The 17,904-nt window shown below is 43.5% G+C and overlaps 1 protein-coding gene across 2 annotated transcripts in view; it reads right to left on the bottom strand.

Moving 5' to 3' along the window:
• Positions 1 to 17,904, bottom strand: part of SAP30BP (SAP30 binding protein) — a 178,512-nt gene that overhangs the window by 139,478 nt on the left and 21,130 nt on the right. For both annotated transcript variants that reach the window (XM_069200164.1, XM_069200165.1), the window contains exon 2: positions 3,402 to 3,556. In XM_069200164.1, coding sequence (XP_069056265.1) covers positions 3,402 to 3,556 — 155 coding nt within the window. The remainder of the gene's footprint in view (positions 1 to 3,401; positions 3,557 to 17,904) is intronic.

Raw genomic sequence — 17,904 nt, 5'->3', positions numbered from 1 at the left:
TTTGGCTGGCTTTACTGTGAGTGATTGCATTCTGCTCTTCCACCAGGAGCATATTGGCACACAAAGTAGTTTTGTTCAGTGTCAGGAACTACAGTGGCAATCAGTGACGTAACGAAACTGGAGGGTGCCCCTTTGCAAAGAACATGGAGGAGCCCCCTCTCCAGACTCACTCAGGGCAGGTGCTGTGCTAAAGGGGCCCCCTGGAGGGCGGCTGCGGGGCCTTTGTTATGCCACTGGTGGCAACGTGTGCTTTTAGAGTTCAAAAAATGTTTTGTTTTTTTTTGGCAGTGTTTGTTACAATGTTGAGGGCCTGGTAGCTCCCACAACAATAAAGTGTTACAAAAGCCATGTCAAAACAAGACACGCATTGATGAAACTAAAAGACTTGTAAAAATATGTCAGATCACTTGGCTTTGTCAGTGTTTGTTTATTTTCATGCTTCCCATATTCGTGTTGAAAATGGTTACACTGATTTTCCAATAGAAATATTTTTGGGAAATACTAGCATGCATCAACACATTTTACTAAATGACACTTCATTTGCATCTAATCAGAGAGCATTCTGGGAGCATTATACTTAGCCTCCTAGCCTAAAGTTTTCAAACATGTGTATACACAGCTGTTTTTTTTTTGTACTGGAACCAAAGTCAGTAGTGAAGTGTGACCTTAAAACATTTATTTACAGCACTCACCCTAATAATCAAGGCTTTCAAATAATGAGCCATAAATACAAGTTCGAACAGCATTATCTTTTGGAAACACATTACCTCAACTGCAGAGAGTTCCACTCTCTGTAAACAGGCAGCCAAAGGGTTTGTGCTGCAGAGGGTTGGGCCTACTTGTCCCAGGGACAAAGTAAACATAAAAACTTGTTGCCCTTGACCCCAAACAAGATGTCCCGGGCGTCGGGCGATAGGAATTCCACATCCCTGAACACAGTCATCTAATTTGCTTACAGCTCCACTGTGTTCACTGCAAAACACCGTAACATCACACATCATACTACAATAATATGCACAGTTCCTCTTTGTATCATATCTTCCCAGCATTCATCTCAAGAAGGTATCTCCAGACTTTCCAAAATCCTTCGCAACATGAAGTATTATTGCATTTTAGCTTACTCCACAGCCTTCAACAGCTGGCCCTCAAGGCCATACCTCACCCAGGTGTCTTAAGCTAAGGGCAGCCAAGACAAGAGCATCACCTGTTGTACCTGTTCAGCCTAGTGCCAGGACACCTGCAACCAAGGTAAGCCACCTACCATTACGCGTCTCTCAAATACTGAAACACACATCATTCAGACTCTCATACAAAGACCCCCCGTAATCATACTCTTTAATATCCACACATCTAAAAGCAACTACCTCCACCACGTCACCCACATCACACCTTCAACACATGATCATCAAGTCCATATCATCTGAGACCACAACCTAAATGTTATTTTCATCATGGTTAACTGGTTCTCATCTGTCACCGCACACATTCTTGATGTCCTCACCCACTCCAGACACATCATCCAATACAAAGACTGCACATAAAAAACTAGAGGGGGGACTCATCCTACACAAGTCAACATCACCCTGCAATATTTTCAACATGGCCACACCCAAGTATTTTGAGCTTCTAGACTTCCATTTTCCTCTCCACCGTGCCGGTAAGACTGTCTTATCTCATCTACAGACCACCTGGAACCCACAAATGACTTAACAGAAGAAATAGGAGACCTTATCACATCTGCCTCCAGCCATCACTCCCACCTTACGTTCCTCAGAGACTTTAATCTGCTTGGCGAACTTTGCATTAGAACAATGAACAAAGTGCTGGACACTCTACCCTCGAAACTCTACAAATAAAACCCCATATCACCAACCCACCTCACTCCAAAGGCAAAGATTTGGATGTCTGTCATCTTCTCTGCACCCCAACATCAATTGACCGCTCACCATATTCCTAGACGGATCACTTTTTTGTCCCCTGCTCCATTACACAAGCGCATGCCATAACCCCACATGAAAGGCAGCAGAAAAAGCAGAATGTTACCTTCAATAACTTCAACAACATCATGTAGAACTCTAGGAAGTACTAATGAACCTACCCAGACACTTTCAGCCTAAACAGATGTTGCCACCTTTCTTAACAGCTACAACATACTCTGAAGAATCGCGCAGAACCCTATGCTTCTCTGAAAACTCGCACCTCCAAGTCTTGGCTGTCAGCATCATGGTTCAATATCAAATTACCAAAATCAAGCGTGCCATACAAAAAGACAGGAGAAGAAACAGACGATAAAATGCCATAAGGACCTTAATTGGAGAGCACAAGCTCCAACCGTTGTTCCAGCATCAACACAGGTAAAGATACTTTCTAAAAGGCCACCATCAACGGAGGGATAAACAGATACAAAGTTCTTATCAAGATCATCAGACCAGTTGCCCCCTCCCTGCCTCCTGCCTCCTCCCCCCCCCCCCCCCCCCCCAACCATCCCAGAATCTCTCATCCCACCATAAGCGGACAGATGAAATGCAATTAACCTCTTCTTCACAAAGAAAATCAACAAAAATCTGATCTCATATGATCGCCATTATCATTAACCACACCATCACCTATACCCAGTTACCAAACCATGCTTTTCAAAATACCAATACCTACAAACACGACCGAAGTTCAAGGCATTCTGCAACCTAAATACAGATACAGTTCACAAATAAGGGCTTAAGCAGGACCCAACTATTTAAAAAAAAAATTAAGTGAGCCAAGCAGGCTACCACCCATCCATCTATGACCACATGTTGTTGTGATACTGAGCTTTGCTGTCTGTGACCTACATTGTCTATTGTTTTGGACCAGCATTAATCATGCAAGGTACATAATGTAAAAAATGTGGCAACTTTCCTGGACTGTGGGGGAATTTAAAGTTTTCACGGAAAAACTCAAGGCCACAGCTGGCTAAGAGTAGCACCTACAGACAGAAGATTCATACAAGCCATATCAAACGAAGACACTCCCGTACTCTTTGAAAGGTGACAAAGAAAAAGCAACAAGCTTAACCCGCGACTTCTAAACCAAGGCACACAGATAACTACTGAAATTAATAGCTTCACATAACACACAATTAAGTGGGCTAACCATTACCAATTATCACAGGATTGAGTCAAAACAATTCATAACATGTTTAAAAAGGAGTCATTACTGCAGTTATATACTACAGGACAAGCGTAACCCGTAAAGTTAGCAATGGAGCCCTGAGGCAGGAATGTCATGCATGAAGTGCAATCATGAAGCAGAGCCATTCGCACACCTTGTGTTCAGTGAGTGTATTTTACAAACTCTTCTGGATGAGGAAGACAGCCAACAATTCATCAGGTACCCACATAGTCCGTATGAACAATTTTATTTACCGATTGTCTGCTGGTCTCGTCCTCTTCATCATCGCCCCGCTCCTCATCTCCCTCCAATTTAGAGATATCATCTTCACCATAGGCCTCAGACACAAGCCCAACCTTTTCTTCTGTGTAGGCTTCGGACACCAGGAATCCCTTCTCTTCTAAGACCACTTAAAAAGGAAAAGAAGAAGTAGACATGCTGAAGAAAAGCAAAGGTCCACGTCCAACAAGCTATACACATGCGTATGTAATTGCAAATCAGAACCTGAACATATGAAAACTAGGGAACATTACTGAAATGGAGGACCCTACAACAACCAACCACTCCCCCCCATCTCTTCCTCCATTGCAAGTGCCTGTTTTATGGAAATGAATTTTCTTGCTTGCACACAGGTACCCGCTACCACAGGACAACTCTGTTGTCATGTTACGAATGCAACATACAGTGGCCTACATCATACATCCTGCAGTAAGATTACATAACACTTTATATCACCCTTCATTGCAATACGAACCTAGGAACATGAACAGTCATGAGCAGTTATGCCCATTAGGATCTGCAATTCTTTTTCTAAGTGCTCATGGGGGGGGGGGACGGCATGATTACACTTGCCCTTCTCCGCAAAGTTGTCATGAATAAGTTAATTGATTATCGTTTGCTCCAGAGATGTGATCATGTCCACATGAACAGATGACTTCCTCCTGAAGCCAAAGCATCATTTAAAAGGTTAATATTCAACTAAAATAACACTTTTTCTTTCAGCAGTAGAGGTTAGTGCCAATGATAATGCTTCTCGACAATCTGGTGTTTTTTCCATTTACAGCTATGTGTATAGCATACCTCAAAACTCCCCTCTTCATGGTAAAATAACTCAAACCCATCTCTTTTTACTTAGCTAAAAACAGGTGACCTGCATGTCTATATGAACATGGAATGCATTGTACAGCACACATGCTGCCAATTGCGTAACCTTCAAATAATAATTTCAGCAGCCAGGAGACTGTATATGATTCTCATGATTCCATCACAGCTCAATTCAGCAAAGTAGGCCTTGTTTGATGAAAGATGACAAACAAACGTGATATGAGAGAGCTGGAACCAGAAGACTTTATCATGGGCACCTAGCCAGTGGTAAATGTTGTTGGCTATGATGACGCCTAACCATATGGAACATGTAGGCTACATGCATGTATGTATGTAGGGAATGAAAAGGGAATTCTGTCTGATGTATTCTGGGGTATAAAGACACAGCTCAAAAGTGTTATTGTGATCAAGGTGACAGCCAACTATATTAGCTGCTGTGAAAGTCTAGGGTTTTGAGGAAGAAAGCTAAAGGGCCATTCTCTCCAGAGGCAGAGGGCTGCCTAATTTCCCAGGCAGGATATTCCAGCTATCGAGCTGTAGTGGCAGGCAGGAGAGAGAAGGACCCTATCATGAAGTGAGATTCCTGAGAAACATGTACTGTGTTGGGAGGTCATTATATAACATCTTCAAAAGATTACCAAGTAGGTAGGACCTTGATACCTACCTGTAGGTGAATTCACCAGCAACAATGGAAAACAGAAGCTGCCTGGACCGCTGAAATGGATAAAATGCCTATGTGCCTGTCAGAAGACAGAAAGAGCAGATTAAGGGTAAAGCTGCTCTGATTTTATGGATTGTTTTGCCTGGATTAAGCCAAGAACGTTTGATTTTATTAGAGTCATAATATACTTATAAATAAGGGTTTTCAGCCAGCCCTCTTCATCCATTGGCCTTCTATTGTATCAGTCACATGTTCCTTCTACTACAGTATACAACAAGGGGTAAAAGGTCAGCCCACTTTGGATACTGGCTAACTTCACTGTGACTGACAGCATTCTTCCCTTTGAGAAGGGCACATCCAGCTACAAAATAGTTCCCTTAAGTACCAGGGACTACTATGGCAATGTGTGCTTTCTGAGAAGAAAAATATATTTGCTTTTAGCCATGTTTTTTTTTTTAGACCGATGAGGGCCCAGCAGCTTCCCCAACAATAACGTTTTGCAAAAAACATGTCAAGACAAAACAAGATTTGACTAAACCAAAAGGCCAACGTCAAACCTAATGGTGTTGCCTATGTTTTTATATGATTTAGAAGGCTTGATGTGACTAAGTTCCCAAATACAAAGGACGGATGATACTGTGTACGTGGATGCTACTGTGCATTGCGGTGATATGTGTTTTTGCACAATTTTAGAAAGTGCTCAATGAGTGTTAATAGCTTACAGTACATTGCCAGATTATTAGTCCTTGCCCTGCTTATGGAAAAGAGCAGCAAGTGTAAGAGCACAGGGGAGTGAAAGATACTAATCAGTATTACATACTGTCTCAATGGTCTGAAGGCGGCAGCAGCAGCAGCAGCACAATCCGGCCAAAAACTGGTCTACAGGCATCTGCTGGTCAAGATGGGGGCTGGCCAAGGCTAGAGGAGGTGGGCCAAGTCAGTACTCAGGACCAAATTGGCAAGGAAGGGGGTCACATGCTGAAGTGGGAGGGGGGGGTGTTCAGGGACAACGAAATCACCCCATCCAATGCAAATACTGTACCACTTGTAAGCGAGTGGGGGGCAGAGGACGGCATGCATTATCGAGCCCTCCACACTCTAACCCACTCACGGGTGCAGGGCAAAGTAGTGGGCTGGCCCTGGGCAGCAAGGGTCTGCAGGAAGCCCAAAAGGAAGTGAGGACCAGTTTGTTCCTTTAGGTTTTGAGGGTGTTGGACATGCTGCTGAACGGCAAACGAGGGACCTGCTTGCCTCTCTGCTTTGCCTCCCTTGGTATCAGCTGCTTGAAGGTGCCAGTGCCTCAAAAGAGTAGAGTAAGGGCAATCAGTGACTCTGCAGGAGATTTCCCGTACAAGTGAGTGTAAACACACAAGGCACAATGGTCCACAACAAGCCCCAGAAATCAGTACAAGCCATCAAACTGGAAAAGTAGGCATGTAAGAGTGCATTTGTACTTGCAGTCCGAGTTTACCGGAGGGGCTGAGCACGATTCCTTGCTCAGGGAACTCATGCTTGCCATCAAAGAATCACAGACTGCTTTGGCAGTAGATATCAACCTGCAAAGAACGGACATAGGGGAAATCTCGGCAAGAGAGCATGTAGTAAATGGTTACACTGATTGGATATGCAGATTCTATCAGGTTCCTGCAAACAAAAATGTACCATCTCTGGGAAAGAACCCACCACTTGCATGTTAAGGCTGAAGATGCGGAGTGATGTTCCAAGAGAAACAAAGTGTGCATAGTGGACAATCCCAAGAAAATGGAGGGTCTAGCAGTAGAAAAAATTGTAAAAGATATTGTGCTCAACAGTCATACTGGGCGATTTGTTCCCCACTTTGCTGCTGAGAGGATGCATAGTGTGCATGGAGTCCCACTGAAACCAGGAGCTAAAAAACAACCACTAATAGCGGAGATCATCTATTTTTGAGATTGAATTGAACTGGATATTTGTAAAGCACAAATTGTCACTCCTAAAGGAGCATCCTGGCGCTGCAATGCCATCCTGAGTACAGCCACTTAACATGGTCCCCTGCTTTTTGAAAACAACAAAAAATTGTCTTCCTAAATTATACGCAAGAGGTGTACAAACGTTAAGGCGGATCCCCGAAAGTGGAGCATGCAATGCAGGATAGTCTTTCCAGTGAAGTTGAGAATTGTGGCCAAAGGGTGATCTTAATTCTTTAGAACTCAGGATAAGGCGTGGGAGTGGTTTGAGGGCTGGTGAACTGTGGAGCGCAGCAATCACGAGGAGGACAGGTGGGATGGGATCACCAAACACTGAGGCGGACATGAGGGAGCTAAACACAGCGACAGACGAGGCAGTGGGATCAAACCACCCTCTTACCCTCCCACCCCAATCACCTAGACACCTCACCTAGATGGATCCTGGAAAAAGGGCACATGACCAGCACAGCTGTAATGAGATGGTATGATTGAAGCAAGAATTGGGAGCAGACCACATCCCACTCAATCTGAGAGGCTCTGTATCTCCCAGAAAGCAGTGGGAGTCTCTACAACATTAGAAATCACAACCAGGATTTATGAGGGCAATTGGGGGGGGGGGGGGGGGGGGTTTGAATGGTGTTGTGGGGGGGGGGGGGGGGTGAGACACCTCAAACATTGAGGAGCTGAGTAGTCAGGGGGTTTCAGGACAAGGGAATTACCAACATGACTGGGCACACATATATGAGACTAAACCAGTGGGGGTGCTAGGTGGGATGGTGCAGCACTTATAAGAGTTGTGACCACTTCTCAGGCACAGATTACTGGCCGACGCATAGGGATCACTGCTCTTTCCTGGAATGTCAACAGGCTGAGATGCAGGGTGAAAAAAATAGTAAAGCAATTTCTGTATAGACAAAATCAGGATATTATTCTGTTAAAAGAGACACAATTGATGGGAAACAATTGCAGTTTCTTGGAAAGAGGTAATTACCGGTCCTGGCACACACTGGCTTCATTTTGGGATGCTGAGGAGTGGGAATTCTGGCAACAGATCCCTTCCATTGCAGGTCAACATGACATTCCTAGACCCAAGAGGCTGTTTCGCAGCACTGAGTGGGTAATGGGAGCAACAGCAGTTGACAGTGGCCAGCTAGTTGCTCCCAGATGCTGACAAAGTTGGGAGACTAGTTAGTCCAGCTATCCAGTATGATCACAGTCATAAGGGGTGAGTTCACCCTTACAATTACAGGATAGTGGGACAGGCTCGTAAAGGGCCAACAGAACAACAATGGGGAGAGGGGTGATTGCGGTAGGATGTGGGGGGAGACATACGATAACACACCTTCCTAAAGGCCATGGGTCTGGTGGATTTTTGGAGAGCAGAGAATCTATGGTAGCCAATACTGCAATCTGCGACTGCAGGAAGCTCCATGTTGAGGTTGGACTATTGTCTGTACCCTAGACACAGCAGGGGTGTGTGTACAAGATTCTTAGTCGGGGTAATTTCCGACCGCTCTCTCTACTGTGCACAGAACTTAAAAGCTGACCTTGCTGAACCACTCCAAGTGGAGACAACATTTCTGGTAACTGAACAATAGGCAAACAAAAAAAAATCCCAGTCATTTTGAGGAAAATGCTGAGGTGGTCTGGTCCATGGTTAGCCTAATCGAGACTTGCATAACAATAGTGAGGGGACTTAGATTTCCCACATCTTTGGAAAAAAGGAAATAAAGGACCAAAACCGTTACAATGATAGAGGAGGAGTAGGGAAGCAGAGTGTATTACACATTCATGCCCCATCCTGATGCATCAAATTGCATTAGCAAGAGGTGAATAAAGTAGACTCATAGCAAGAGGTGAATAAAGGGGGATACTATGGCACAATATAGAGCTAAGTAGTACACACTACATGAGGTAGGGAATAATGCTGGGAAGCTTTGGGCCTGGCTCACTCATAAGGAAGAAGGGTGATGCCGGATATTTCGGATGGACAGCGGAGACAGGAGTTATGGCAGTTACTACCTAGATTTTTGCAAACCATTTGGCAAACACATATCAATCCAAGACAGCAAGTCACTGGAGGAATGCCAGAAGTTCATTAGTTATATTCAAATTCCTGTGCTCGGCAAAGAGTACAGGCATATGCTGGCAAAGACCTTAGTACAGATGAGATCAGGAAGGTAAAGGGGAAAAAAAACACCCAGTCCCAATGGGTTCCCATATGAATTTTTTAAATATTTGGTAAAGAAGTTAGTGGAACCAATCAAGGATATAGTATACAGGAGAAACAGGTGGGAATTCTACAGAGGTAACTTTCAGACAGTTAATACTGTACTTATTCCGAAGGTGAAAAGGCTGTTGGAGCAATGCACCTCACACAGGCCAATTACTTTATTTAACACAGGAGGAAAACTTCTGCCAAAAGTACTGGAAAACCTGACTCGGAGATAAAATGACAGTGTCAGACTAGTCAGGCTTCATGCCCCTGAAGGTTTAAAAAAAAAAAAAAAAAAATAAAAAAAAAAAAACCTAGACTGATGTTTGGGTGCCTGGTCGGCCAAGACAGTCTTCAAGAGCTCATGATTCTATTAGCTTTGGACACCGAAAAGGCATTTGCTTCAGCATAGTGGCACTATTTGAAGACGACTGAAGAAGACTGGGTTCTGGCATGAATATTTATTGTGGATGAAGCTCCTACATGCTAAGCCCATGACAAGAGTCACAAGAGAACGGTCCTGTGAGATTAAGCTGGGGAGGGGGATATGAGGCAGGGGTGGCTGCTCTCTCCCCAGCTGTTCCCTCTGGAGCCACTGGCAAACTGGCGGTGAGTAGCTGCTCAGATCCATGGGTTAAGGTGGGTCCCAGAGTGGGAGGACGTAGTCTCCCTTTGTGCTGACGAACTCCTCCTCCATATGACGGATCCACTTCATTCCTTTCTTACAGTGTTGCACTGGAGGACATTTTTTTGAGGGGTGTTTCAGGCACATGCATCCATTGGCAGATGTTAGTGGCATTTGCGATCACCTTGTGGAAGCACTTTCCCCGTGGGACAGGAGTGCCCACTACGCTGGACACGAGAGGAGTTTGTAAATTTGAGAATATATGCAACACTAGAACGACAGAGTTTCAGCACTGAGGAGATTTAGGAATAATACACATCTGACTGACGTGAGCCACTGGCGAAAGCTTCCTATATCATTATTAGGTAGAGCATCCCACTATAAAATGATGATTTTTCCGGAATTTCCATATTATATTGAATAATACCATGTATGACACACAGACGAGTTCTCCCAGACTGCGGATGGGATCGGGGATCAAAAAGGAAAGCCCTACTAACCCTGACTACAAATCCCTATGATGGGGGTATAGCTGTCTCAGAGTTACATCTGTATTACTGGGTAGCCCAATTGCTGGTGATAAACAAATGGGCATTTGCCTCTCAGCAAAAGCCAGCATTGCAGGCGGATAGGCATAGACTGGGTGGGAAAGGCTACCGATGCCGATTATGTGGGACTCGATCTACTCAGGGGCAGACCCCCCAAAAAGAAGTTGAAATATGGAAGGCGGCAACACAAAAATTGAGATGGGAAGGAAAGGTGATTCTGGACACCCCTTTATGGGACTCGGGAATTCTAGCAGTCTTCCAAAAGTTAGGAGGGCAGACAAAGTGGGATATGTGCAGGACATGGAAATTGGAGGATATATGGGACTAAATAGATAAAGCATGCCCTGGTGGATTATGGGGGACAGGCTCCTAGAGGTATTGGTGAAGACCACCTTGGAACACATATTACTAGCCCCCTTCCATACATTTTCCATTTTCACAGATATACAGAACACTAGTGAGTAACTATTACTCGTGCCCCAAGGTATTATATCTCGCACCCTTGTCATACACAGTTTTCTTATTAATAATCCCATTGCAAATGTTGCAGTGATAATATCAAAGATGACATGCAAAACCTTGTCAATGTTAAAATATGTGGAGTAATTAGCTGTGCATGGCGAAGGCGCGAGTTATAGTTATCTTAGGTCATGAGTTATAGTTACTTGAAAGAAATCTAACTAGAACTGCTGAATTTCAATGGTTTTGTACCAGTAAATTCAGAACCTAACTAAAACGTCCCTGTAACCTTTGGTTTTCACAGTAAATTTCTATGTTTTTATTTTTTATTTTTTTAAACAAAGTAATTTTAATTACTATATGTTATTCCAACCTCCGCCGTAGTAAGGCCTAGCTTGGGACCAGGCCTTGCAGCCAAGCCCTTAAACCATGAACCCTGTGGCTGTATGCAGCACAGGTTGGCCACAGGACCCGTCTCTGTCAGTGGATCTGTGAGTGGGTGCGTGAGTGTCTGAGTGGGACTGAAAGTGGGTGTGTGAGTGAGATGGTTTTGAGTAAATGCAAGAGTGTCTGAGTGAGTGGGAGCATGAGTTTGAGTGCATGTATGAGTGAATTAATTGATGTATGAATGAGTAGTTTGTTTTCCATATTTTTTCACATTTGTGAAGATCTTGCGACTAATTCATGAATACCATGTGGAGATGCATAACCGTATTAAGTTCAGTCCAATGGTTCGGGCTGTTGCCGTGTTCAAAGGTCCTATTGGAATTAACATAGTAAATGCGTGTTTTTTTTATTTTTTAACCACACCCCCCACCCCCCCCCCCCCCTTTTTCTTCTAGGCCCCCGCTTGACGGATTACCCAGAAACTTTCCATGCGCAACAAGAATCCCCGAAACACTTTTTCTTTTTGGGAGAAAATTGTGTGAAGATTCATCAAACGGTGCCAAAGATATAAGCAAGTAAAAAAAATTGCCTTTTCTATGTTGCTAACTGCAGACTGCCAATAGGTAAAATGTATAAGTATATTACATACACACACACACAATTCCTCCCAAGGCAAGGATCGCTGCCCTGTGGGCAATTATTTTTTTTTAAAAATGTTTTTGGCCAATCTCACCCCTGGGGGGGGAGGGGGGGGAGGGGTACGGGATTGAAATTCACTAGGCCCCAGGGATTGTGTGTTTTGGGGAAAATTAGTGTTGGTCATTTCTCAGAAGCCACCAATACACCAGGGAGTTTTTTTTTTTGTTTCCTTTTCTTGTTTTGTGCTGAGGGGGCGCCCCCTTTGGGAAGCGTTCCCCCCCCCAAAGGGGGCACAGAGCTGTTGGCCATTTCTGCCCCCCTTGGGTTGGAACCATGCACTGCTCTTCGTAAGTCTTACCTGCGGTATAAACAGTTGGCCATACATTTATTTCATTTGGCAACTTTTAATGCTTTTATCGTGTTCAAGGATTATTCACCTGAGTCAAGGATGAAATTTGTTAAAATTTCAGGAGTCAGTGACAGAGAGCCTTACTGTGGTTCCTAGAGTAGCAGTGGTGGAGGATGTGGCTAGACTGAAAGGTCGCCACTTTCCAGATCACATTCCTCCCACTCCAAAAAAGACTTGCCCATTAAGAAATGTAGGAGTATGTGCCAGAAGAGGTATCCAGAGGGAGAGCCGGATGTACTGCCCCAATTGCCCTTCAAAGCCTGGGCTGTGTGTGGTCGGCTGTTTCAGGAGTTACCACACCGCAAACATTTTTGGGGGAAATACCGGGAGTGTAAACTGCCTATTTTATATTTTCTGTCATGTTTTCAGTTAGAGCTTTTGAGTTTTTAGTTTTGTACTTATTTTATAATTAGTTAGTGGTTTCTTTGTTGTTTATAAACAAAAAAAAGTGATGGCAGTGTGCGTGGGGTAGTGCTTGGCTGGCAGTGTGCGTGGGGTGGCGCTTGGCTGGCAGTGTGCGTGGGCAATCGCTTGGCCGGCGGTGTGCGGGGGTGGGGTGGGCGCTTGGCCGGCGGTGTGCTGGGGGTGGAGGCGCTTGCCCGCCGGTGTGCGGGGGGGGGGGGGGGTGCTTGGCCGCCGGTGTGCCGCTTCAGTCCACACACTCCCAACAGCTAGTGTGATTGCTGTCACAGCAAGTGTTGTAATGTGCTGGGCCCGTGGTGTGTGAATGGACTGTAAAACGGTTGGTGCCTTGATGCGGCTTTACAGCTCACGAGCTGTGAGTCATTGGTTCAGTTTTTTGGCCTTTCAGTTATTAACAGTGCATTTCACTTTTGTGAAATCTCTTGTTAATAAAATTTGATCTACTGAACCATCACTCACCCTCATGCCAAATCCAACCAGTATGTGTGGTAAAAATGACAAAACCTGCTCTGTTACAATCAGGTGTTGCAGCACACCTGCGACACGCTAGGTGTCTCAGGGAGGACCCTGATGATGAAGCATGCCACCAACTTGGTTGGTGGGTGAGGGGGTCTTTTTAACATAACCTAAGTGTGTTTCTTTTCACAATTTTAGTGTTTGGAACATCACAGAAGTACGTGGACACGTCAAAATGATATATTAGAAAACTACCTGTTTGGGGGGGGGAGGAGAGGCACCTATGTTTTTGATCCCAGGTGCGGCCTTCATCCAGGGAAACCTACCTATCCCAGACATTTTTTTTTTAAACTAGACACCCCAAGGAGTCCAGGGAGGTGTGGCTTGCGTGGATCCCCCAACATTTTCTTACCCAGACTCCTCTGCAAACCTAAAAATGTGCTTTAAAAAAGTATATTTTCCTCACTTTTCTTTGTAGGATCACCGCTCCGGCACAAATTTCCTACTCCCCAGCGTTCTCCTCAGTCTCCCAAGTAAAATGATACCTCACTTGTGTGGCTCCCCAAAGCAGAGTCAGCCTAAAGATTTAAAAAAAGAAAAATATGTGCTTATCAACTCGCTGTGCTATCCCCTCAATCTCTACAGGTTTTTGGCTTTTTTCTGTTGCAGGCACCTGGGCCCCCACACAAGTGAGGTATCATTTTTATCGGGAGACTTGGGGGAATGTTGGATGGAAGGAAATTTGTGGCTCCTCTCAGGTTCCAGAACTTTGTGTCACCAAAATGTGAGAAAAAAGTGGGGTTTTTTAGCCAGATTTTGAAGTTTGCAATGGATTCTGGGTAAGAAAAATTTCTGGGAGAATCAACACAAGTCACACCTCCCTGGACTCCCTCGGGTGTCTAGTTTTCAGAAATTTTTGGGTTTGGTAGGTTTCCTTATATGGCTACTGGGCGCAGGACCAAAAACACAGGTCCTCCACCTTTCACCCCTTCCTCCCTCCCCCCCCAACAAAAAACAGTTAGTTGTCTATTTGATCATTTTGATGTGTCCACTTTGTGTTTTGGGGCATTTCCTGTCGCGGCCTACCCACACAAGTGAGGTACCATTTTTATCGGGAGACTTAGGGGAACACAGAATAGCAAAACAAGTGTTATTGCCCCTTGTCTTACTTTACTTTTTTTCCTTCCCAATGTAAGACAGTGTGTAAAAAAGATGTCTATTTGAGAAATGCCCTGTAATTCACAAGCTAGTATGGGCACCCCGGTATTCAGAGATGTGCAAATAACCACTGCTTCTCGCCACCTTATCTTGTGCCCATTGTGGAAATACAAAGGTTTTCTTGATACCTATTTTTCACTCTTTATATTTCAGCAAATGAACTGCTATATACCCAGGTATAGAATGAAAACCCATTGCAAGGTGCAGCTCATTTATTGGCTGTGGGTACCTAGGGGTTCTGGATGAACCTGCAAGCCATATATATTCCCGCAACCAGAAGAGTCCAGCAGACGTAACAGTATATTGCTTTAAAAAACCTGACATCACAGGAAAATGTTACAGAGTAAAACGTGGAGAAAAATAGCTGTTTTGTTTTCACCTCAATTTCAATATTTTTTCATTTCAGCTGTTATTTTCTGTAGGAAACCCTAGTAGGAGCAACACAAATTACCCCTTGCTGAACTCAGAATTTTGTCTACTTTTCAGAAATGTTTAGCTTTCGGGGATCCAGCATTGGTTTCACACCCATTTCTGTCACTGACTGGAAGCTGAAAGCACACACAAAAAAATTTCAAATTGGGGTATGTCACAGTAAAATGCCAAAATTGTGTTGAAAAATTGGGTTTTCTGATTAAAGTCTGCCTGTTCCTGAAAGCTAGGAAGATGGCGCTTTTAGCACTGCAAACCCTTTCTTAATGCCATTTTCAGGGGAAAAACCACAAGCCTTCTTCTGCAGGCCTTTTAAAAAAAAAAATTTACAAAAAAAAAAAAATAAAATAATAATAATTTTTGCTGTATGTTGGCTAAATTCTTGGTCTCCTTTAGGGGAACCCACAAACTCTGGGTACCTCTAGAATCCCTAGGATGTTGGGGGGGGGAAAAAGGACACAAACATGGCGTGGGTAGCTTATGTGGACAAAAAGTTATGAGGGCCTAAGCGCGTACTGCTTCAAATAGCCAAACAAAGGCCTGGCACCTGAGGGGGGAAAAGGCCTGGAAGTGAAGCAGTTAAAGAAAAGATTCCCAGTAGCACTCTTTGTTGCCTAGAACCCATGTGGAATCATCAGATATTAGCCATTGTCGCAGTGAAGCTGAGTCACCTAATATTCGAGGCATGTTAAAAGTAAGACTTTAAGCCCCTGAGTGGTTCTGGGTCCTTTGGAGATTTAACAAATCCTGAATGTGCTTTTGATATCAACAGACCTCCACAATGGAGGCCCTTTTACAGAAAGAGAGTGAAAAGAACAAGCATTTGCAATGAAATAGGTCTCATATTTGCTTGAGTTAGAAATACTGACATTGTAAATTCATAAATGGACTTTTCTTGCCACATAAGTTGGTCAACCCTGCTACATAATTTCTCCTTTCCGGCCATATAATTCCAGTGGCCCTGCATATAACTAAAGCACTTCCATTTACTACTTCCTCTACCTGCAGCAAACCATAAAAATGTTGCAATTTAGCATCCTAATTTAAATCTGCCATGCTAATTCCAATAGAATAACACTTTCATCACCCCACCATCAGAATTGCTGGATGGCTAACACATTTCCCCAAAAAAAACAAAAAAAACAAAGAGAGACACAAGATAACCACAGAGGAGAAATAAACTAGAAGGGTCACCCAAGCATATCAAGAGTGTTCCAACAGTGTAACAAGGATGTTAAGTTGGCCTGAATTATGGTAATAATTGTAACAAGAAAAGAATATTAAAATATATACAATTATCATTTGAACCTTTATCAGAATTAAAAACTTTTGGCATTACCGTAATCCTCAAAACAGCCCCTAGAGAGCACCATAGCAAAAATATCATTTGTAAGAAACCTGATCATGTAACCACATTGTTAGCCCATTTAGAGCTTACCCCTGTGAAAATAACAAGAGAAAGTAACTGTATACTTAGGTCCGAGAGGGTGTTTTAAGGCTAGCAGGCCTACTGCAATTATATTACAAACCAGGCCTTTAAAACTAAACTTCTCCTAGCTATAAGACAACAGTTATAGCCATGAGAAAGCTTAAGACATTGAATGGTGGGAGAGGTTATTATTCTGGGATCCCCACTAACAATGTGAGGGCCCAGAAATGATGTAGACAGAAAGAGCACATTGTGGTCAATGTTGTGAAGGTGGTCACATTGTCCCAGGACCATCACAGGCTGAGTTCTGAGCAAAAATGTTTTGTAAAAGTAATGCCCTGCAAAGCATATAGGGCAAGTTTCCACGCCACACATTTTAATATATTGATATGACTGTAATGCTTAGAACAGGCGCTAGAGGACACCACAATGAAAAGATCAGTTATAAAAAACATGGTCATGTAGCTATGTAGTTAGCCCCTAGAGGGCATAACTACACAAAAAGAAAATGGCAATAAATAATGCAGAGTAACCATATATGTTGCCCTTGGAAGGCACAGTACATTACATATTTTCAAGGGAAGCAGGCCTAAAGCAAGGATATTATAAACAAAGCCCTCAAAACAAAAGTTATTCCTGTCTGGAGAACGAAAATTCCAGCCATGAGAATGCTTAAAAAGACACTGAATGGTTGGAGGGGTTATTATTTTGGGGTCCCAACTAACCTAGTTTCGGGACACAAAGTTGACCTAGACAGAAACAGTGTTGTGCTGAACGTTTTGGTGGTTGTCCCATTGTCCTAGAACCACCACAGGCTGAGTCATGCGCAAAAATGATGTGAAAAAGAATGCTTGCAAAGTATTATGGGTTGAGTTTTCCTAAGTGCAGTGAATATTGTAGTATCAGCATTCCCGCTTTGCAGGGAGAGATGCTGTTGCTTTGAAGATTTCTGTTTTATGTAAGCATTTACCAATTTCAAGTGTTTTAATGGAAGAGCCACAAAAATTATTCTGATTAGCTAACTGTGAACATTATTACCAGTGCTTCAATACCGCTGTTTGAGTTCGCACTGTTGTGCCTGTGAGCACCATGGCCGCCTTGCAGCATGAAGGGGAGAAACAAAAGAAAACAAATAGTTCACATTAGCTGAAGTATATCGGCAATCGTGCAACATAGCCATGTAACAGGGCAGTCTGCAAGGCGTGAGAAAAACTGCCTCAAGGCGGGACAAACGTAAACTAATTACCAATGACATCAAGTGATTTTTGAAAGGCAAGCCCACAAACAAGTGAAAGTGATGGGTGTGAGATGGGAATGATTAAAAGCCCACAATATTTACAATAGGTCAAAGCGCTTGTGCGCACGACCTAAAAATTATCACATTTTGGTCCAGAGACCTGCAGAATATATGACGGTTTATTGTGGTCCAACGTGGAACATAGTGAGCCCCAAGATTCCTGCAATGAGGGAAGATCTTTCATCTCTGGCTATGTTCCATTACAGTATTCAACTCGGTTTGCCCTCAAACAGTCTGAACCATAACAGATGCACAAACCTCTCGATCAGATTGGCTATTTCTGCTGTTACTAGGCTTTCATTGCTGATATGCCTTTATTACCCTACAAGTAGTGGCGTTTCAAGAATGCAATTCATAGTCTGCCCAAATTGCTTACTAGTCCCAGAGAAGCCATAACAGATTTCAGGTGAAAAACATAATGCGCAGCTGAAATGTCAATTCAGTATTACCCTTTTTCATGTGAGAATGGATTGCAAAAGGTTCAAGAGTTTTAATGGCTTCTTTGTGAGAAT

Source organism: Pleurodeles waltl, chromosome 7 (assembly GCF_031143425.1).
Source record: "Pleurodeles waltl isolate 20211129_DDA chromosome 7, aPleWal1.hap1.20221129, whole genome shotgun sequence".
Lineage (NCBI taxonomy): Eukaryota > Metazoa > Chordata > Amphibia > Caudata > Salamandridae > Pleurodeles > Pleurodeles waltl.
The sequence above is the reverse complement of the archived record's forward strand: the minus strand, read 5'-3'. Positions and strand labels throughout refer to the sequence as shown.